Source organism: Trachurus japonicus, chromosome 6, assembly GCF_045865225.1.
Source record: "Trachurus japonicus isolate A0001 chromosome 6, Traja_1.0".
Classification (NCBI taxonomy): Eukaryota; Metazoa; Chordata; class Actinopteri; order Carangiformes; family Carangidae; genus Trachurus; species Trachurus japonicus.
Window position 1 is genome coordinate 22,796,312 of NC_140912.1, and position 22,893 is coordinate 22,819,204.

General features: G+C 40.2%; 1 protein-coding gene across 1 annotated transcript in view; it reads right to left on the reverse strand.

Annotated features, from left to right (window-relative positions):
• Positions 1-22,474, reverse strand: part of il34 (interleukin 34) — a 33,727-nt gene extending 11,253 nt beyond the window's left edge. The window contains exons 1-2 of the mRNA XM_085779877.1: positions 22,249-22,474; positions 14,986-15,350 (exon numbers count right to left, since the gene is read on the reverse strand). Of these exons, the coding sequence (XP_085636003.1) occupies positions 14,986-15,031 (46 nt within the window). The 5' untranslated portion in view covers positions 15,032-15,350; positions 22,249-22,474. The remainder of the gene's footprint in view (positions 1-14,985; positions 15,351-22,248) is intronic.
• Between the last annotated feature and the right edge of the window lie 419 nt (positions 22,475-22,893).

A 22,893-nucleotide genomic window follows, 5' to 3' on the forward strand; every position in this document is an offset into this window, starting at 1 on the left:
TTGCTGAATCTATGGACAGCCTTTGTAAGTGAACCCAGCTTTCTACTATCTGCACCCTCTTATACAGGCATCTCAGACAAAACAGCTTTATTGATTGGACTCCTATCACACTCAGTGTGCCACAGCATAAACAAACATCCTAATCCTGTTCCCTCGCCACAGGGGTGCCTAGAGGATTGGTACTAAGAGCCCTTCTCATTGTGTTACACACCACCTTCTTAGGTCTAATAGCTTCTCAGACCACTGCCACTGTAGTTCACACCTAACTGTACCTTGGTATGAAAGAGTGACACCATCAACTACACTTCTCAAAGACTTAACTCTTAGTTATCATGGCCAATCAGTCTCTCCACCACAACGTCAATATTAAAATTGCTTTTCCATCTTTCTCCACAGCCAAGGCTGCATTAAACTTTGCTGTCATTTTCAATGGCCAGCCCATCTTCCTCTGACCAAACTGTCTTGCTGCATCTGTCCCTCAGTCATGTTGCGTTGCACTACAGTATACCCATCAATCCATCCATCCATCCATGGCTGACCCTAGGCAAGGGCAATGCACACCCTGGACAGGTTGTAATCCATCATAGGGCTGATGTATGAAGACAAAAAACCTCCACCTTTTTTTTTTTAATCTGAGCTTTCCTGGCACAGTTTTGACATTCATGCATTGTGAAACCATTAAAAGTTATTGGAAAGCATATAAATGATAGCCTGACAAGCCAGACTATATCACTAAAATGTATAGTCTGGAAACGACCGGTAGACCTCGGCTCAATCCAGGGGGCGGGATGAAGGCTGTCTTTCAAACTGCCTCTGCACCCAATAGGGTAGCGCTACGACCAATCAGAGCAAAGAGCAGGATGACGTTAGCCTGACAAGCCAATTAAAATCTACGTCGCCATCGCGTTAAGCCCGCCCAACGACGCTCTAAACAGATAGAGCGCTGTGATTGGTGAACACAATCGGTGTTCGAGACTCAAAAAGTTCCTACGGCTCGTTTCTAGACCCACCTACGGAGCAAATATATTTGCTACCGCTAGGGTGCGTCTAGATTTCTAGGCTATATAAATGAGACAAATCATCAGGAAAAAAAAACAACCTCTTGTTAAGTGCCATAATGAGGCTGACACTTGTGGTATTGTGTAAAATGTGTGTCAAACATACAATATGTAAGTGTTATTGGTGTGTTTGTCTGCATTGGCTGGGATTCTCTGTACCCATTGACCTCTCCTGATGGCAGGCCCCAGCTGAGGCATGCAAAAAGTGATCAATCACCAGAAATTACAGAGATACATGTATACAGAAATCCATGCTTTGACGTATCTGTGGCCTAAGTTTTTCTACTCAGTACATTTGTTTTTAAGCATCCATCTTCATAACTAATCTCAACTCGAATGACTGGGTCACAAAACTTGGAAAACTTCACTCAACACACCAACAAACCCCTGGGGCCATGTGCACAAACAACAGAATTGCTTGGGTAAGCCTTTTAACTTGACCTACAAAGTCCCAGTGATTTAGGAAAGTCTGCACAACAGCTTTCACTGACGGATAAGATCATTTGTCTACTAAATACACATTTACTGTATACTTTATTAAAAAAAACTCAGCGTACCTCTTTAAGCTAAAGTATAAGCATGTACAATACTGTATGAGTATATTCTAAGTTTTAGAAATACTTTCAGGTGAAGTATATCATATTGCAGAGTATACAAGTGAGAATTCAGTACGACTTAAAGCCATGCTTACAGCTAAATGGCTTGATAGTGGTGTTAGATGAACACAGTAATAACACAAAGGTAAGATTTGGATTTTGTTTTAGTGGTTTCAAACTTTCAAGACTTTCCGTATTAGGTCAAACAGCCTTGTTTTGCCATGACATCGAGTTAACCAGGGAATCACCAAAAACAGCAGGATCCATCCTCTGGAAACCACAATAGTCTACAGCATGTTTTAGGGTTATATCGGAACAGCACTAGTGAAGATCTGTGTCAATTAGACGGACTCCGCTGACTTGACTGCAGAAATGTGCCAGTAAAACACACAGGTGTCAGATGTCTGGTACACTTCAACCAGCAAATCATTCAAACAAGACATTAAGGTGACAGTTAGCTGACGTTAATTGTATAATTTCTGCTGTCAATCTAACAAAGGTAAAAGACACACATTCCAAGGAGCTTACTGCCACATGCCTCTTTCGATATCTAACACCTGCATTGTCATCTCAGTCAGCTACCTTTGGTTGTTCCCCGTAACTTCATCTTACGGCTTCTTTTAACCACTCATCTTGTTGCTGTCAGTGTTTAGACTGTTCTTCTCAGAGATCACTTGAGAGACACTCCACACCCTCACTGCTCCACCACATGTTGAGCTCCAGCTCCATATCCATCAGAAACCCAAACAATGTCCCTACAATGACATCTAAGTCTTCAAATGTAAGTTACAGCAGAAGTAAGCGATCCGGTGGTTTTGGCTAACTTCCTGTCAGCCGATGGAGTTAGCAGTCCCCGCCCTCGTCCCTACGTCACCACATTCACGCGCATCCCTTGGCTGCACACACAGAGAGGACCGCCCCTTTATGCCGTTCTCTCTCCTCATTGGATAAAGGTTGTAGGATACAAGGAAAGTTTTCTCCTCGGCTTACAGCAGAGCAGAGTGACTGACAGACCCGTGTTTCGGACCAAACACTCTATACAAGTGATTCCCGTCGGAAGATAGAACTATTTAAGACTTATATTAACACAAACATTCCGCTTACTTCTGCTTTAAACTTCAAGAAGGGGAATATCTGTGTGGGTTGAAACTTGCCAAAGACGAGGGTCTAATTCCCAAAGTTTCTTTAAATTCACACTCAGCAACCTCTGAAATGCATTCTGTAACAAGGAAAGGCATTTGTGGCCAGCGCAGATACATGTACATAGTTGGGACTCAGTTTTTGGACAAAGAACTAAATCAATACCAGATGGTCTCTAGGTGGTCAACAGCATTTTAAAGACTAATCTTTGTGTCAGTCTCATCAGTTTACTTAGAGTTACTTGATGCACCTACACCCTCCAGGGGGTTGAAGATAGTGAAGAACTATGAAGGTTCCCAAAGAAGAAACAAAGGACAAGATAAATGGACAATGATAATAATGGTCTGTACTTTACATATATTTTGCTAATCTGGTTTTAGAGATCACTCAAAACACTTGACAATACATGCCTTATGCATACATGCATTCATATATCACACCCATAAACACGCTCAGGGGCAATCTAAGGTGAAATATCTTGCAGAAACTAACTGGAGGAGCCAAGGATTGACTCACTGACTTTCCGATGAATGGTTGAGCCACTTGATCCTTTCAGCCACATTTTAAACTGAGAGGGAATTAGGAAAACCACAGTATCATAATGTAGAGTCAGATTTACTGAAAAGAAACGGCAATCTCTCTGGATATGATGATCCCATTTATTTCATAACTATCCCTTGGACATTTATGGAATTGCTAAGTAAGTTTTGTGGTCTTATATTCAGAAAACTATTGTCTGTTCACAGCATCAGCTATTCTCTTTAGATGGCAAGATTACCGGTGTGACTCCTACAGAGAGAGTAAAATATGTCTGAGAGCGCTGTCAGATAAATTGCTCCCAACTGCTTCCAAGAGCTCGACAGGAGAGCGTGTGAGCCTGTGACTGATAGACAAGTTACACAAATGTGGGTTTTACATATTACTGTGCATCATGTTTCACTTATATGAGAGGGAAGGACTGTCTTCTCCTTGGATTGACCATACCACACAAAAACTTTCCCAACAGGGTGAGTTTCAAAGTGTTTTCTATCCTCAGAAGGTCTTTTTCTCAGAAACACATGTTGGACATATCGTACCAAACTCGGGGTCATCTTATCCTAGTGCCAACACAGTAACTGATCAATTAGGAGGACATTAGAGTATAATAGATGGTACCATTTCAAACAATACCAACATCTGCATTTGGATTTCATTTTGTGCATTCCACTTCGCCAGAAAAACCTGGTGCCTACATTGAACCACAACTCAAATCAACCATGAACAGTACAGTCAGAGGTTTGGGTGTTAAACTACTAACAGCTAACGTAACGTCAAACAGGCTACAGAGGTCTGTTAAATTGATCTCTTTCTATTGCACACATCCATATTTTCTAAATTTGTGGTTTCCAGAGCCAATTGACACCAAAGTCATGGTTTCATTTGAGTAGGTTTCCCTTTGAACCACAGGACTTTATGTAATTTATTTCATATACAGTACAGTAAAGAAAAGTAGTGAGAAGTCTGTTTTCCTCCCCTTCAAACTTCAAAGAAACAAAGAAAACGCTACACTCAGTACACTCCTGGGAGCTTAATTGTTTTCCCCTATAGCATGAATGACTTTTAAACCTTAGAGTGCAAGTAGAAGTTCCCCTGAGGTGTAGCTACTATGAATATATGAAATCTGCTCGATGATGCAATCCAATTTATTAATCATTATATATAATTATCACTTATTATGTATTATTATGAACTATTTATCTATTGGACCTACAGCAGTAACAGATCATTCAAGCAGAAACGTCTGCCAGCTTCATTGTGAACAAAATTGGTGACACAAAATAAATAAATAAACCTCCTATACTGTTTGAATTGGATAAAAATTCCATGGAAAAATACCTCTGACTACTCTATGTTAAATAAAAAGAACCATATGTCTTCTTGTATGTGATGGAGTATGTGAGTGTGTGTTTCAAAATGGGGTGATCCCTCATACAAGCCAATATGCCGCTGCGAGTTTGAAGACGGAATCTATCCATTCACTCAGGTAAGAGAGTGAAACTACTGCTGCCCCATCTGGAAGTATTTCCATATGAAGAGCACAGAAAAAGGCTGTCAGATCAACACACTGATTACTGTAAGATGAAGAATGCAAAGGCCACATATGGAACGAGCATTGCTTTAGTTTGAATATTCACAGCTGCTTTTCTTCCTCTTGCCTTCGTGCTGACAACAGCTGTGACTGGAGGCATTGTTTTCAGCTTGTCCATCCATATGTATATATCTGCCCTATTCTTGCAACTGTGATATTCTAGCAAATCCCTAAGGGGATGTCTTAATATTTGGTGCAATGTGCACTTCAGTGTTGGTGCCTGAGGTTACATGTCAAAGGTCGAGGTCATGGCGACGTCATGTTGTTGCCTATAGAGTATTTCATTACACCTGCTAGGAACATTCACCTGGACTTGAGGATAACCCGATTATAATGGTGGTTGAGGTCAATGTGACCACACAAAACTTCATTTAAATTAATTCTATGACTGCAACCATCAGCAGGAGGAGGACAACCACAAGGCAGTAATTCGTTCTGATAAATTCAAACCACAGATGAGGATATCTGAGTCCCTCACTAAGCACTTGTTATCATGTAGAACGTAATCAATCACAAATAATTTAGTGGTGGAACATTGTTGCAATATCTCAGCAATTAATTCATTAACTACACAGTTGCAAGATTCAAAGAGGTAATACATTCTTAGAAAAATGTTTTCTGGCAAGTCAGCACGTGTTTGTGATACTCTGAGAGAGAGAGAGACTGAATGTATTTATTTGTACTCTACAGCTGCAATTGCTGTTGCCAATTCAGTGCAGCTCATAGTTTGTTTCAGGCAGTTGGATAGGATTGCGCCATAAGCACCTAGCTGGAAGGGTGCCATTGATCAAACAGGTTTTTTTTCTAACAGACAAAACAAAACAATGATTATATAACACCATGCAATCACTGAGTAATCTATAAACAATAATCAATAGACGATCCTCATTAACTGTATTTATGAAGTTTAAGGTGACTAATGGGTTTTACTTGGCACATTTGTTCGGTTTGTCCTTTGTAAACCAAGAATGTCAAAAATCAAGCGATGACCCCTCTAGGGTCCACGAGTGTTTTAAAAAATAAATAAATTCCAATCTATCGCTACAGATGTATATCAGTCTGCACCAAAGTCCTAGACCAGCAGTTGATAGACATTGTTACTTCAAGAGCCATTTGAGCTAAAATCGGATCTCAGTTCTATGGAGTCCAACTTCATCAGTTTGGAAGTTAAAGCAAATGTCTGAAATAATTTTGAATGATTAACAACAATTCAATAGTAACCCTAAAACCTATGAAGACCTCCAACAAGCAAAGAGTGAATCATCAAGAGTGACTTCAACATCATAACAAAAAAAACCCCAAAAAAAACCAATGCCCATTGATTTGCATCTTATTTAGCGGGCAAGGCAAGTGTCTTTAGAATAAATAGTTTGTGGGATGGATTTTAGCCACTTTCCTTCCCAAGAGGGATCATTCTTTGGGAAACTTTCATCAAGCGGTACTTGCCTATGCCTGAGGCATGGTTTTAAGTATGGATGACAGGAATCATTGTTGTTTTTGAAAGAGCTGTCCATTGTTAAGCCAAGCACACACAGTTTACCCACAGAGGCCAAACACAACCTCAGCAGTTGCTATGTAAGGAACGGTAATAGCTTGAAACAGCAAAACTAGGACTACGTAGCAACAAGCAGCATCGCTCCAAGGTTGAGGTATATGCATCTCTAGTGGTTGGGTCAATAAGGTCAGTGGTGAAACAGACAGATTTTATTTTGTGGTACAAACACACTGATAGCTTGTCCCTCCCTACTGATCCAAGCCAATCACAATGTAGTTCAAGATCTGTTTAATCTTCCCAGCATTTCATGAGCTGCTGGACAGGACACTCCTAAATCCTTACCTGAGATTACTAAATGATGATATATACCGTGAGAAAATACTATTACAATATATATATATGATATATTGTTGGCATATATTGTATCTACCAATGAATCATCTCTATTGCTACACATTCTGCAGTCGGTCATTTATCCACATCAAACACACCAGATGATATCCATGATAGCTGTTCCAAGGAAACAAACAGGATACACAACTCCTGCAAGAGGTAAGATGCAGGACTAGTTGAACATTTATCTACAGGCTGAAGGTGACAAAAACAATTAAAGCAAAGCACTTTGTCACCCAGCTTCAAGAAGAATAATCATATCAAGCAGAGTTGCAGCATTTTGATGACAAGCCTATCCTCCCAAAGAAAAATGATTTTATAAGTTCATCCTCCGATGGTGAAGGCTTGTGGGATAGGATTAGGGTACTTTAATTTGTACTTTGCATTTGTATTTCCATTTCACACAGCTTTGTGGCTCTATTGTGTTATTGAGGTTCATATTTGACTCTGTGTAATTTGGTTAATGCTACAATTAGCCTACTAACTTTCCATAAAACATTGGAAACATGTGAAAATGTGATAAGACTATAAAATGCAAAAGAAAACGCTGGCCTCCAACCTTTTTGTTAGTGATCCAGAAGGCTTCTGGCCACATTTCAGTGGTTAGCAGTTTCACCAAAGAGACATCTCTAAAGAGATAAAGATGTCACACAGATGTCAAGATAATGTAAATCAGACATCTGCTTGTTTGTGCAAATGATCTATAGGCCCTAGAAATTTGGCACGATGACTCATCAATATTAATGTCATTTGTAGAAAACTGTCAGACTGAAAACTATGTCCGATATACATGCAAAAAAAAAAAAAAAAGCCTAAACCCTTCTTTTTTGATATCCAGGTGATGAAAAAGTGTTTTGTGATCAATCTGGTCACTGATGTCTGACTGTGGGATCAACTTTTTTTTTTAGGTTTCACAGGACTGAAACAAACATCACTGAGAACAAAGCTGGGCCTCCAATTTGCACTAAAAATGTTGTGGATATGATAACCTAATCCATCCGTCCATATATTCTTTAGGTTGCAGCACTGAGTAATAAACTGACAGAAAACCGTCTGCCTAAAGTCAGATTTCAACTGTTGCCCATAGTTGATGTGTAATGCTATCACATACAATCCATCTACATACCAGAAATCTGCTAGTGCCTGCACAGTTACGTAAAGTTTCCTCATGCTTCCACAAGTCTCCTCTTGTTTCTGGCAAACACAGTGGGGAAGGCAAGGATTGAATCAAGAGAAGATCCAAATCTATGGTGGGCTCAGTCAACCTCATCAACGCTGTTGTTAAAAACCACTGACAATGTTGACAACTATCAGACTGTTGATCTGTTTTTACTCCCCTGTCAGTCAGTCAGGTTAGTTGCACTGCTGGGTTTCATCAAAGCAAGCATTACTGTAAGAAAGAGGCAGTGGCAAGCAAATCCATCAGAATTATCTCCATTTAAAAATTGTTTTGCAATTATGAACAGACACAAATCTATTTTAACCAACTACACACAAATCATAATAATGTTTTTGACGAGTCAGGCATTATAAAACCTGAAACCCAGGCATTGACAGAAGAAAAATAATTTCCTGGTTTATCATGATGACTGACCAGGTTGATGTCAGAAGGATGGCTGCCAGCATGCTTAGAAGAAGTATGGTGATGCGGCAGGACACCTGAAGACAGCTGCGTTTCTGACTTAAATGAGGAACAGGTTATAACGAGCAAGCAATTCATAGTGCTAGGTCATTCTAAAGGGTTCCACCATCGTTTGCTTGCCATTGAATGCTACAGGTCACCAGGATGTCTCAGTGATAGCTCTTGACAGCAGACAAACAGATTCACACAACGGGAGCCATATAAAAAAAAAAACATTTAAGTACTCAAACCTTGACTGACTCAGTTGGCAATGTGTTTTTATTATAAGCTATTTCATTACTATAGACTGCTGCACAGCAGACGTGAACCCCACCCACAAGGTCTCCAAACACACAAGATCCTTGAATAACAGGGTGATTGGCAGATTGTAATATGCTGAGGTGTAGGATTTAATTCAATCAAATGGTGGTGTCAGTTAGAGGCACAACCTCATGAAATACATTTCTGGTACACATAGGGGACTGTGGCAGCTACTTAAGCTTTAAAAAAAGAAAAGAAAAAAAAAAACATTTGGTGAAAACAAACCAGTCATGTTCCCATACATGATTCATCTTCTCCCGTTCCCGGGGGCTTTAGCTACACATCCAATCTTATTGTTGTGTGTGGTTCTGTTAATCTTTGTGTGATGTGTCCAATTGTGATGTACTGTCTGGAAATTATTTGTGTGATGTCCTGTGGAATGTCTAATGAAGTGTCCTGTATAGTTGTTATTTATGGTACCTGCCTTAGGACTACGGCACTAATTTCGGCATATTTGCATTGATGCTTAACTCAATAAACCCAATAAATAAATAAATAAATGCCAGGCTTCACTGACTCACTGACACACCACACACTTTACATATGTGCCTGAGTCCCATAGAACTGTCAAGTCTCTGTTTCTCTATGATACATCCCATCTGGCATCGTTGTCTTGGAGAGGACCATCCTTCACCTTTGCCTCAGATTTTTGGAATGGTTTAGATTCTCCCACACATATATAAAGGAGAGCAGTTGAATACCATCATGTAAGTAGGTTTTTAAAAAAGAAAGGTTCTCTGAGTGACCATCCTGACAGATGTTGGCATTTTCACATGTTGATCAGTTTGCAAGGATTGAATGTAGAGGTAATCTGTCACATGGCTTGATCTATTTTTGTTGAATTAGACTATAAAAGACTAGATTTATTATTTTGCCTTGGTTGTTGTTACTAGGATCAGTTAGTATGGTGATATTATCTTTGTAAAACAGTGTTTTCCAATGTTAGGACATGTGAAGCAAATAAATAACAGATGTCATGTAGTAAACTGACTGCCTTCGGATTTTAAATCATTCATCAGTGATGGATTGTATTGTCAAGCCGAAAACATCACCGTGACTGGGTTTTAAGTGACCCTTGTTGGCCACCATACCGCTTTGAATTGTTGTTCATGTTTACTACATGTGATGTAAATAATGTTGCACAACATTCACGTCATTGCATCCCTCAGTCAATGAGTCACACTATTTGACATGGTGTGAGAAGAGATTGAATTACAGTGGTTGAATGCTTTGATCCTAGAATTACTGAGAATCATCTTTACTATGAGAATTTGGGGTTATTCCTTGTTAATCCCAGGACAGTGTTTATTTTAACTTTAGGATGCTTTTAAAGCCAAAGGATTTTGAGGGCTGTTTATCAATCACATCATTGTCAGGACAAACTAAATTTGGGGATGAGCTGTACAAAATGATGGATATGTTGCACATAAAACAGGAGGTGGCATGGCAGGGTGCAAAGGGACTAAAAAAGGCTAATACTCTAAATGCACCAACCAGTGGAAAGAGTTTGTGAAAAACATTTCTAACTTTATTTTATTTGTATGCGTGTGTGTATGTATGTAGGTATGCATGTGGTATGCATATGGAAGCAATTAGGAGCATCATTCCCTGTATTTTTCTCCTTTTTTTGTGTGTGTGTTGTTGTAAGGCTCCTGTATTTATGTTTTAAGTGTCTTGTAAGCCTATGAGGGCTGGGCACCTTGTGTATGACACTATGATAAACTACTCATGAAGGTTCTGTAGCTTAGAGTACACGTAGTTCTCAGTTACAGAGATCTGGTGACCCTTTGTTCTTAAATTTTACACACACACACACACACACACACACACACACACACAAACGTCTTAGGTTTCTTAGGTTAAAAAACCTTGTTGTCTTTAGATAACAAGAAAAATGTATTTCCTATCAAAGGAATGCTATGTCAGTATAGGGTGTCCTAACAACTGTAACTTATATTTATGTGATGACCGTTCACTTGTAAATCCTCCCACCTGTCAAAATTCCCATATTTTGAAATGAGTAGTTTTTCATGTTCAGAAAAACTTGAGAAATCATGATCAGATAGTATTATAAAGAAAACTCTACCTTTTGGACTCTCAATATAACAACAAAACAGGTTCAACCATTATCACCAGAAAAAAAAGCTCTGTTATCTTAAGATAACAAAATATTATCTCTGTCACCTCATGATAACTTTCTAATTCAAAGAAACACTTGAAAACAGAGAGCAAAGGACCTAAATGATGTAGTGAGGTGATTGCTTATTCAGGATATCATGTATTTATTCTATTCAGGGCTTTAGCTGCAGAGTGGTGCTGTCAACAATAGCATTTAGCCACAGCTAAACAGATAGCAAAGCAACTAGCAAATGCTATGATGTTTATTGACAATATAACAGCGTGTAGTGAGAACATGAGCGCTAAAGGACAGAAAATTAAGTGGACAAAGGAGGAAAAATCAAAATAACCAACACAAGCAGGATTATGTCAGTTAAAGACTCTATACATTAGTTTTGATTATTTTTCTATTAATTGCCCAGCCCTAGATAGAAGCAAGTTGACTTTCCGGAAAGCTACAGTCACCAGTGAGGAAGGATTTACCAATATCTGGAAGCTTAGAAAGCCTGAGATCTTAGAGGTCTCAGATTGGCACCAAACCCAAATTGTAATTCAATATTTTTAATAGGCTACTGTGCTAAATAGATACAGCTAGTGGTCAATGAGATGAAGATGAAGAATGCCAGCTTTTTCTATCTAACAATTAGGCTTACCAGCTGAATGTTGTACAAATAATAAGTCTTGTTACTAGACTGCAGGAAACCCAGTCTTTCTAAAATTTTGAGTAATAGAGCTATAGCTGCTTCTTTGTGTGTCTTAAGGGACAAATAAATTATATTAAATTATATGTCATTATTGATTACCTCACAGGACTGTGGTGTAAATCACTGTCACAGTCATGTTTATATCCTGCAAAGATATGGAGAGCTCCCTGTTTTTATGGGAAGAGGAAAGAAAGAAGGACAGTTACGGTGCCAAGCCAGTGGGAGATAGACCAATGGTATTTTCATGACCAAAGATACATGGCCCACATATGGTGCAGGCAGTTGGGAATGGGCTGCAATTAGGAAGAATGCAGTGGGTGTGTTTGGGATTGGCATGAATCATGGACAGCCCAATGGGAGGATACTACCTAGGTTCCTTGTTTCAAATAAATAACTGAACATTTTTCAGGTTTATCTCTGTTGTCAATCTGAATCTGACCTTACTGGCTGTAAGCATCATGTTGACTTCATCACTGTCCCCTCTCTCTTTAGTACCTACATCCATCTTATCCCTCCCTGACCCTCTATTGCTGCCTCAATTGCCACAGCAGTAATTGGTCGTAGACTGGAGATGCAGTCTCATCCACACCCAGGCTTGATCACTGCCAGACCAATAGATGGTGCCTGACAAAGTGAAGTAGGCCAAAAGATCTCCAAAAAGGAACACATCATGAACAGACGAAAAAAAAAAAAAACCCAAATCATTTCAGTTTGTAAAGCATTACAAAACCATTTCTAAGGAACCATGGTGAGAGCCTTTATCCACTAATGGAGAAAGCTTGGAACATTGGTGAAAACCTTCCCAGGAGTGGCTGGCCCACTAAAATACTCCAACAGCGCAGCAACGACTCATCCAGGAGGTCACAAAAGAAGCCAGAACAATTTATAAAGAACTGCAGGCCTCACTTGGCTCAGTGTTCAGTGTTCATGATTCAACAAGTAGAGAGAGACTCCACAAAGAGGAGGCTCTTCTCACTTTTGCCAAAAAATAAAAATAAAAAAATCTTGATGATCCCGAGACTTTTGGGAGAATATTCTGTGGACTGACAAGCCAAAACTTTTTGGAAGGTATGAATCCAATTACATCTGGTGTAAAACTAACACAGCAGTTAATAAAAAGAGCATCATAAAAATAGTTAAATATGGTGGCGTGATGGTCTGGGGCTGCTCTGCTGCTTCAGGACCTGGACGACTTGCAGTAATTGATGGAACCATTAAATCTTCTCTAAAAGGAGAACCTCACCATCAGTTTGTGACCTCCAGGTCAAACGATCTTGGGTTTCTCCATTAGTGGAGAATGGCTCACTGTGGTTCAGCCCAAAGTTGTAGAAATGGCTTTGTAACGCTTTCTAAACTGATAAATGTCAATGATTTTGTTTTTTCATCTGTTCTTGAATTTCTTTGGATCACAGCATATTTTAGCCTCCGTCACTTCACTCCAACAGGTTCTATTGAAGCGATTTCTTGACAACCAGGCCTGACAGTGATCAGACCTGGGTGTGGATTGTGAAACTGAACTCAGCTTTCCAAAAAATTTGGTTTATCACAATTATTTCATGATTCAACAAGGGGGGCAATTACTTTTTCACATAGGGCCAGGTAGGTTTGGATAGCTTTTTTCTCTTAATAAATTAAATCATCATTTGAAAACTGCATTTCATATTAAATTGGGTTATCCTTGTCTAATATTAAAATTTGTTTGATGATCTTAAACATTTAAGTGTGACAAATAGCTTATCACACTGTCTGGAGTTTGGTAGACCAATAAAGCAATCAGCATCACAACAGCGGGCACAACACAACCATCCAACACAGAGATGAACAACAACATTGCTCCCACTGACACACTGGCAGGCATCCAGGATTTAAAAAATGTGAGTATACCTGTCTTTCACAATGCAACACATAGTTCAAATAGTGATAGATTCTTTCAATAATAGACCAGCCTATCAAAGACACACAGGTCTCACTTTTAACAGACTTAAGGATCCATTGATTAATTGAGAAAAAGAATCAGTATTAACAGGCCACATAGTACATACTGCAAATAACAAATGACCTTTCAGAAAATCTAATACCTAATGGCAATAAGAATATCGGGAACATTTCACAGTGACCAACAAATCACTGATAATCAGCATACCCATCCATCCATCCATCCATCCATCCATTGTCCGCCGCTTATCCGATCAGCATACCCAATCAACTTAAATTCAGCACAGCAGAAACAAGAAAAAGCAGACGCACATATAACTCATATACAGTATATAATGACATAACACAGGTCACACATTTGAGGTCAGGCCTCATGTTTTGAATACAACTATTCTGGTTCTTCAGGGTGCAGAGTCACATTGTGTGAATATAGGTCAACGTAACCATTACTATGCTGACCTGTAGCACAAATGTGCTTTCAAGATATACCAGTATTTTTGGATAACTACTGTCTACCGTCCACTGTAGTTAAATCTGACTATGTTTACAAGCAATAATATCAAATGACAGTAGTCTGATTTAGCTGAGCAAACAACAACAGAGTAATTCCCCAGACAACATTTCCACAAATTAAACTAAAATGAATAGATCATTAGGTTAGTACAAACTTGTGTTTTGCATGTGGTTGTGTGATTATCTCACAACAGTCCACTTACCACATCAGTCACAATATGTAGAATTCACTGTTCTTTGAAACTATGTGACAGTCTTAAATCCTTTTTTAAGGCTACAAATTGTGTGCACATGCAAACACGCCCATGCACACACACACATTGTTCCTTCCGCATGCAGATGGCTGCAGGGATTATGCTCATGTCTTTCCATATGCTTAAAGATGACTGTGGTTTTGCAAACATTTAAAGCAAATGTTTCCTTTCTGGCATTTCACACAGCACTTACAAAAGAATTGAAAACCAACAACTCCACCTCCTTCCAAAGTCCCACCCACCTCTTCCTCCTGCCTTACATCTACAGTAAGGCAGACATTATTGAGCATCATCAGGCACATGGAGGTTTATAGTAACTTTCGTTGATGAACGTTTCATTCACACCAATGAGTAGAGTGGACTGAGGTTTACTGCTCGAACCTAACAGTACACATGACAGCGGTACAGGCCGTACACATGTGACTTCCTGTGTGGAGACGAGTGCACCAGCGGTTACATAAGGATATTCAGGACACTCTGCCAATGATTGCATTCGGACCAAATGAAATGATTGGACAGACTTTCCACAGAACCATTTAACAATGGAATAAAGGTGGGTTTCTATCTCCAGAAAGGCAAGTGTTACTATAAACATTAATTTTAGTTAAGCCTAGTTAAACACAAGGTCATACTCAATACAAAAATGTCCAAATGAAGTGGTGTGACAGGAGACATCAGAGAAAAAGAAAAAGAGGAAAATGTTTCTTACCCAAGAGGCCTCCCAACAGGCAGATCGAGCTGGACAGTTGGACCATACTCTGGGCTTAAGTCCTCAGTTCCACAGTGTTTCCAAGACAGCTGAGTGTGTATGCACGAATACACAGACAGGGCCGGCCACACTCAGAAACACACACATACACACACCCACACACTCACAGGCACACAGACGCACGCAGACATACACACACACACACACACACTGCCACTACAACACTGGTGTCTGTCACTCCTCAGTGTGTATTCAGCAGGGCACACATGGATTATCAGGCCTTCATTGCACTGTTGAGCATCTCTGAAACATGGTGGCAGAGACGGGTCCTGGCTTTTACGGCTTTTGCACTTCTGTACTTCTCACTGTTGACAGAGACAAAAACCAGTCAGGAGGGAAAAGAAAGATAGGGAAACAAGATGGTGGAAATACAACTAACATTTATTCCAGAGACAGAGTTCAAACCAGAAAAGCCCCAATCTTCAGGAATGTTTGTATTTTTGCTGTGCTCGAAACTCAGATTAGTTAAAAGGATTACAGAAAATCTCCATGTTGTCTGGGAGATGATTCAATTTAAATACAAAAATAAGAGACTGGAACTATTTGCTGTTTGCCATTTAGTCATTAGTTACAAATCAAAGAATGATATTTAATTCTGACCGCATATTAACAGTCTTGCAAATTTCATGACAGTCCCTTGCATATCAGATGGACAACTGAATTTATTCTTGGCCATGTTATCTATGGGGCATGGCACTAAGATGGTCCTCAGCTGGATTGATTGCCATGAAATTTCTCATGACATCCATGATCTACACAATTCACAATTCTTCCAACTTTGATTTGGTTTCATTTTTTCTCATGCCCCACTGGTAAGTTAGACCGTTACTGAAATCCTAAAATCAACTATTGTAAGAATTCTCACTAAGCCTGATGTAGACATCCAAGAGGATGAATTGAAGGAATTATAATCCACTGACTTCACATCCAACACAATCATCAGGTCACTCATTGGCTCTGCAGATTAGCTGTTCTGTCTGCTGAACAGATCTAACCCCTAGGCCTTCTGGCCTTCTGCATTAAATTTGCAGTGATGTGAAACAGAGAAAAGCAGCAAAATCTCCCATCTGAGAATCTCCTACCAGGGAATCATTTGCTCCACACTAAAAAAAATGACTTCAACAAATAATTTGATTCGACTATTGAATAACATAATCCACCTTTGAATTAATTGCTAAAATAGAATGAATATTGTTCTTTATCACTTTTCCATGTGCAAATAAAGGAATACCTGAAGCAATACTGCAGCATGTGCTTTCTAAATTAACATCGGGTGGCATTAACAACTGGGTGTAGGCAGGTGAACAAGCACTGAACCAAGACTGAAAAACAACTTGACTTAATACTTTTGTATTAAGTCAAGTTGTTTTAGCAACCACAAAAATTCAACTATCTTTCAGAAATGAACACAAACAACAAAATGGTTTTAAGGTAGAGATGGCCAAAGGTGAAACAATATAACACCCCATAGTGGTGCTGTCTACAGTAAATCACACTAAGCTAGCACTCTACTTGTAATACTGTGCTTTTCATTCATGTTCTACATGGCCTTTAATTGTAAGACTTATAATAAACATCCAACCAGCCAGCCAGCAGACCAAACAGAGTATTCTACCTCTCTCCTCAGCAACATTTTTTAGCACCTCAAAGGGGATCCATCTCGAGGCTTCACGGGTCAGATGGAGAAGGTTATCCCTCCAGTGGGTTCTGAGTCCACCAAAAGGTTTCCAGCTGGTTGGTAAACCTCCAGAAGAAGGCACCCAGGAGGTGTCTTAATCAGGTGCCTAAATCACTTCAGTTTTGCTCAACAACTCAGAGGTCCTTCCAGATGCCTGAGCTCATTGCCTAATGCTGAGCCCAGGCACCATGAGGAGGAAACTCATTTCAGCTGTTTGTATCCACTATCTCATTTCTTTTGCTCACTTAAAACCTTAACGATGATAGATGAGGATTGGAGCATGTCTTCACCACAAATGGTCCATTACAAAGTTCACATACTATCAACACTGCAGCAATCCTCCTCTACATGTCACACTCCACATTACCTTCATTTATTGACAAGATCCCAACAAACTATAGGTTGTTCCTTAACTTGGAAGAAGTCACCCCTCAATCTACCACTCCCTAGCAGAGCAGATGCTGACCACCAACCTAGCCACCTCAGACTGTGCATAGGTGAGAAAAGGTAGGTGCAAGAGCTTCCCTGCAACTTCCATTCCCTGAAAATTAGATTAGAGACAAGAGGCGACCCTGGTGGAGTCCAACAACCACTGAAAATGTATTTGACTTTGTGCAGCAAATTATACAGAGGGACGCAGCTCTCACCTTGGATATACAAGGACCAGATGACTCATACAGTAGCTACTGTCCTGGTAACACATACTCCCGCTGCGCCCCTGCAGGGTCTCTCAAGGGACATTGTTGTCCACAAAACACATGTAGCCGGGATGATCACACTGATAAGACTGCCTCAGTAACGTTGCAAAGGTTAAGACTAGAGATCATCCTTTCCAGCACCTTGAAAAAGAAACTTGCCCCACGAGGCTGAGCAACCCCTAACCTCTATAATCGGAGCAAAGAAAATAGGAACCTCAGTCTAACACAATTTCTAATTCTCAAATCCCTGTAAATCTCTCTCTGTGTGTGATGAGTAAGTAATCAGTGTAACACCTGACATCTGGTTCTGTTAAGAAACAAAATGGTGTCATTATGTGGACAATTACAGTATCCATATGTGGAGAGGATGTTTCAAATTAGACCAATAATGAGTTCTGGTGCTCTTACAAAACCCCTCCCCCACACACTCCTCCTGAACTGTAAAATGTTTTATCCTTTTAAATTAAACTAAAATTAATTTAAAAAAACAACTTCTGAAAATGAAAATAAATCGTTATACCGAACAACTGATTGCAAAAGTTTTCACCATCCTGCCGGTCCATATGTTGTAGGGCACCACTGGGGTTAATTAAATCTGTAGCACTGCGCTCTCTGTGATATGGGAGTCTCCCAAGACACGGCCGAAGCTGCACAGACATGACTTATAAAGTGCAAATGCTGTGGAGTGACCAAGTGAGACTCCAGCCCTCAGTCCAGTTCTGCATCTGTTACAAAGCTTATTCAAACCACAGAAGATGTATAGGAAGTGGCTGTTGTTTTTATAGTGGTGATTGTTTATTTTTGTAGTAATCCATATCATTTTTCACTTTGTCAAATCCAGCATGTGGATGATAGCCTATCGTAACCCCTCACAGGAGAAGCCAGAACACAGCAACAACCAGAGTGAACTCTGAACCGTATCTACAATCTCTTGATCTGATCTAACATCAGCAACATCCATGCAGATATTTACAAGAGTCCCACAGAGATACAGAATTTAGCAATTGAGCACAGCCAGCATCCACTGCTGACCAATAGAGGCCTGTTTTCCTATTAGCTGATTCTATAAGATAAGCTCTATTTGCAGTTCAGAGAAGTCTTGCTGCTCATCTTCAGCTTGGACCTCTCTGTACATCATCTGCACATATGGTAAGCAGATGTGTCCCTAATACAGGCAATATGCTTATCTTCTCACAGTCAAAAACCTCACACCTTCTGTCAAGTTACAAGGTAATTTTAGATTCAACCCTTGAGCCCAGGCTAGTGCAGCCTCACAGCATGCAGCAGAGAAGATCAGAAAGAAGATCGAGATAAAAGGCACGTGTATAAATTTCACACTACCAAAACGCTGTTCAGTCCACTCTATGATTCTTTTGTCTGAGGCCATTAGGCAGCATATTGGAAACACGTCAGAGGGAGATATGACGTTCACATTCAATTCAGAGACGTTTAGAGCAGCACACCCACAGCCTGCCTCCTGTGTCTCGTCAATAAAATGTTCCAATCTCAAGTAAACTCCAATAAGGCTCAGGAATGCTTCTGATGTTTTGAACACACACACACACACACACACACACACACACACACACACACACACACACACACACACGTAGGAAACTGATCTGTATATTCACTAGTGAGTGTCAGCAATTTGTTTTATCCACCCAACCCAACAGAATATGCTATCTCTAAACAATCCTATGTGTCTCATTCGGAACACAACATGTTGATGACATGATGACGTGTTAATAATGAAACTCGTAACTTTTTAAGAGGATATATAAACATGTCTCAGTTTTCACATAATATTTATCTGCAGTATTTATTCAGACAGTAAACAATTATAATTATGAGACATTCCTTCGTCCACTCTCTCCATGTCTTTCGTTTAATTATTCTATTCCTGTCTTAAAGCAGAGAAGTAAGAGATCCGGTTGTTTTGGCTAATGCTGCGTTCCAGGCTATCTTTTGAAACCGTAAATTACAGCTTCAAGTCACGACTTACGACTTTGTAGCGTTCCAGGCAACCCACTCGTGTTTTTCCGACCTGTTTTACCTGTGAAAGTCACTATAACGGCCACTCGTAACTTCCGACTTGTGAACTCGCACCAGATCGAACTGGTACGACTTCACAGGTCGGAAAAACACGAGTTACGGGCTGCCCTGAACGCACCATAACAGTCCTTGTCCCTACGTCACCACATTCACGTGCATCCCTTGGCTGCACACACGGCCCTTCATGCCGTTCTCTCTCCTCATTGGATAAAAATTGTAGGATACAAGAAAAGTTTTTTCCTCGGCTTAGAGCAGAGCAGAGTGACTGACAGACCTGTGTTTCAGACCAAACACTCTATGTAAGTGATTGCTGTCGGAAGATATAACTATTTAAGACTTATATTAACACAAAAATATTGCTTACTTCTGCTTTAATCTTGATCTCTTTCTCACCATCTTAATCTATCTTCTGCGATTTTATTTCAGCACCGCACAGCTGCAAATCAAACCTCAGTGAGCAGCCAGCTGGCTATAACTCAGACTTGTTGCCTGGTTCAATATGCCACCAGTGGTGAAGTCATTGTGGCAGGCTGCCAGCCTGCAAAAGGTCAACAAATGACTAAACCCAACAGTTGATTTCACCAGCAGAGAAAAATGTACAAAACAGCATTCAGCTTGTAATTACAACGTACAACATGTAGACAGGAGGCACTATAACAGCACAAGTGCTCCGAGTCAGCGAGTTTTCATTAAGATTTTTAGGGTGTGTGAATCCACTATAACAATGCATTAAGTTGTTTTTTCCAAAGGCTTCATATCTTTAAAAAAAAAAAAAGCTTAATTCCTGCACCCAAAGGTGTTAAGAGGGTGCAAAAACAATTTTATAATCACAACAAATTGGTTTCCCCTGTGAACTTTATGACTAAACTACAGCAATGAAGTCGCTTAAGCAGGTAATAAATGTAACACTTGGTATAGTTGGGCAGCAGAAGGGGAGTTCTTGCACTTAAAGCAGCTGTGACCCGTTAACAGCACATTACAAAACTCCAGTGACCCACAGACAGGTCATGACCTTGATTTTGCTCTAACATGCTCAATACCTAAACTAACAAATGATTAATTTTTAAAGACTTGACTGTAACCCGTAGTATTGATCAGTGTAGAATGAGCCAATGGATTAAAAAAAAAGATTATTCATGTTATCCTCTGTTTTCTTTTTTCAGTTTCCGTGAGGTCGACAGATTTGTCAAATTATTATTAGTTTACTAATGTTACAAAGATGCATCGATATTAATTATAATATCGGCCTCCACTCTAGGTGTCACCAGAGCTGCATGTACAGCTCAGTAAACTGATCCTGTTCCACATCTGCAGCCTGCATCTCCGCACCGTGGTGGGAAACACACTAATTAACCACAAAAATTGAGTGTTCACCTCAGGTTTAAACATGTAACGGAGCAACAAGAATTCAATTTAAGTCTAAATTTACAAACTGCTGGCCAGTACCACAAAAAACTGTGTTAACAGGGTAGAGGGATGCTCACCTGGCCAAACACAGTGCTGTCAATATGGTACATTCGGTCTCAAAGAGAACCTTTTCCATCAATAACAGACAATAATGCAAAGTTGAATCTCTAAGCTGCCTGGAGGGTACACTCATAAAATGAGTCTGTAATCATCCTGAATATTTGCTGGTTGATCAGGTTCTTTCATTAACATTTCTCTTCCACAAAGCCCCCAGCTGTCTTAACTCATGCACCATGCATTCATGCCAACTCTTAGTATAACTCTCATCTATTTGTAAACCTAAATTCAAAGCAGTCAGACTCATAAGATGGTGATTTGAGAGGGTTCAAATGTCCACACAAAAGGACAGCCATCACTGGAGATCTTAACCTCTGGTTTGTCCTCACAAAGATAGATAACTGTAACAGCAGTGGCCAGGCAGGCTCGCACACACGCACACACACACATTGCTTGAAGCTGACTCACCGCTGCTTTCTCATCTGTTCTGTCCCCTCTCTGGATATTTGTTCGACCTACAGTCGGAAACATTTCCTTTCCGTCCGTTCACTTCACCAATCCAGTCCAAACAGGCTTAATGAATGATGGTGACAGCCCACTACTGAAGGGTGCGCCATGTCCAGGTGAAGCAAAGGTGCCAGCTGCAATAATGCTTATTGATCTGAATCAGAATGAATTGAGCTCCGATCAAATGAGCAGGTTTTAAAATATGAGCTGCCCGTGATTGTATTAACTTTTCAACACCATGTCCTCTTTCAGGAATCACTTTAAGTAGTCTTCTTGAAAGAATTTTTTTTTTTCAACCTCAGTAGCAATCACACTTCACTTCTGTGTTTGCTCCGCGTGTTGTATTCCCCTGACGCGGGTGTTTATTGAGTTTAGCAGTAGTAGCCTACTCTTGCTGTGAGAAGTTCCTCTCTGGAATCAATAAGGTCTCACCTTACTCCTCATGATCTATGGCAGCTGCTGTAAACTTTATGATGTCGTGGCTGGTTGCATAAGTCCGTGCAGGGTGAGCTGCAGAATTGATTTGCATTGCAAACCTCACCAGAGGGACCATACGGTCATTTTGCCAAAGCAAAGGTAAAACGCCACCCGAGCAATAAATATCCTACGCACCTGACGAAAGTGAAAGTAGCCTGCTGCTGGACAGCTAGAGGACAGCTGCATGCACACGCGACCAGAAACACACATACACACACAGACAGACACACACCTGTGTCCAAATGGAAAATCTGAGAATTTAAAATCCATATCCAACTGCACACATCCACTCGCAACATGTATATAGTCTAGGTACACACGCACCTCGAGTGTCCGTATGGTCCAGGCTCCTGGGATGCGTAAATGGGGCACGTTGTAATGAGCTTTTATTAAATTAGTAGAAAGGCCGAGTCGACAAGAATCCAATCATATAATTGCCTAAAAAGTCACTGAGGGAGGTCCGTTACGGTCTCCGTCCATCCACGCAGCTCTGGTGCGCTGACTGTGTGTGTGCCGCCAAGTGCGCAACAGGCTGGCCTGCGGCTCCTCCAGTCAATTTCAAGCCACAGACACTCACACAAATACAGCCTTCTTTTCAAAATAAAAGCATGCGCTTCTAGGTGCCCTTGTAGGCTACATACCTTGCAATCCTGCCCAACTACCCAACTACCCAACCCTCCTCCTCCCCCTCCTCCTCCCACCTCAAGCCACCCCCCATGCTTTAAAATCTACATTATTCCAATAATTAATCGAACATCGCAGGGAAAGAAGTTATTCGAAAACAAAAAATATTGTTAAGATTTTATCTGCCATAAAATGTCCAATATTGTAGGCTATTTTTCAGACTACATTAAATCTGAACTATAAAAGCACAAGACACTATGTAGGGTTATTTATTTAATTATTAGCCTGCGGTAAATCGATATAATCTACTGGCGACGAACGATAATAGCAACACTTGCTGTCATT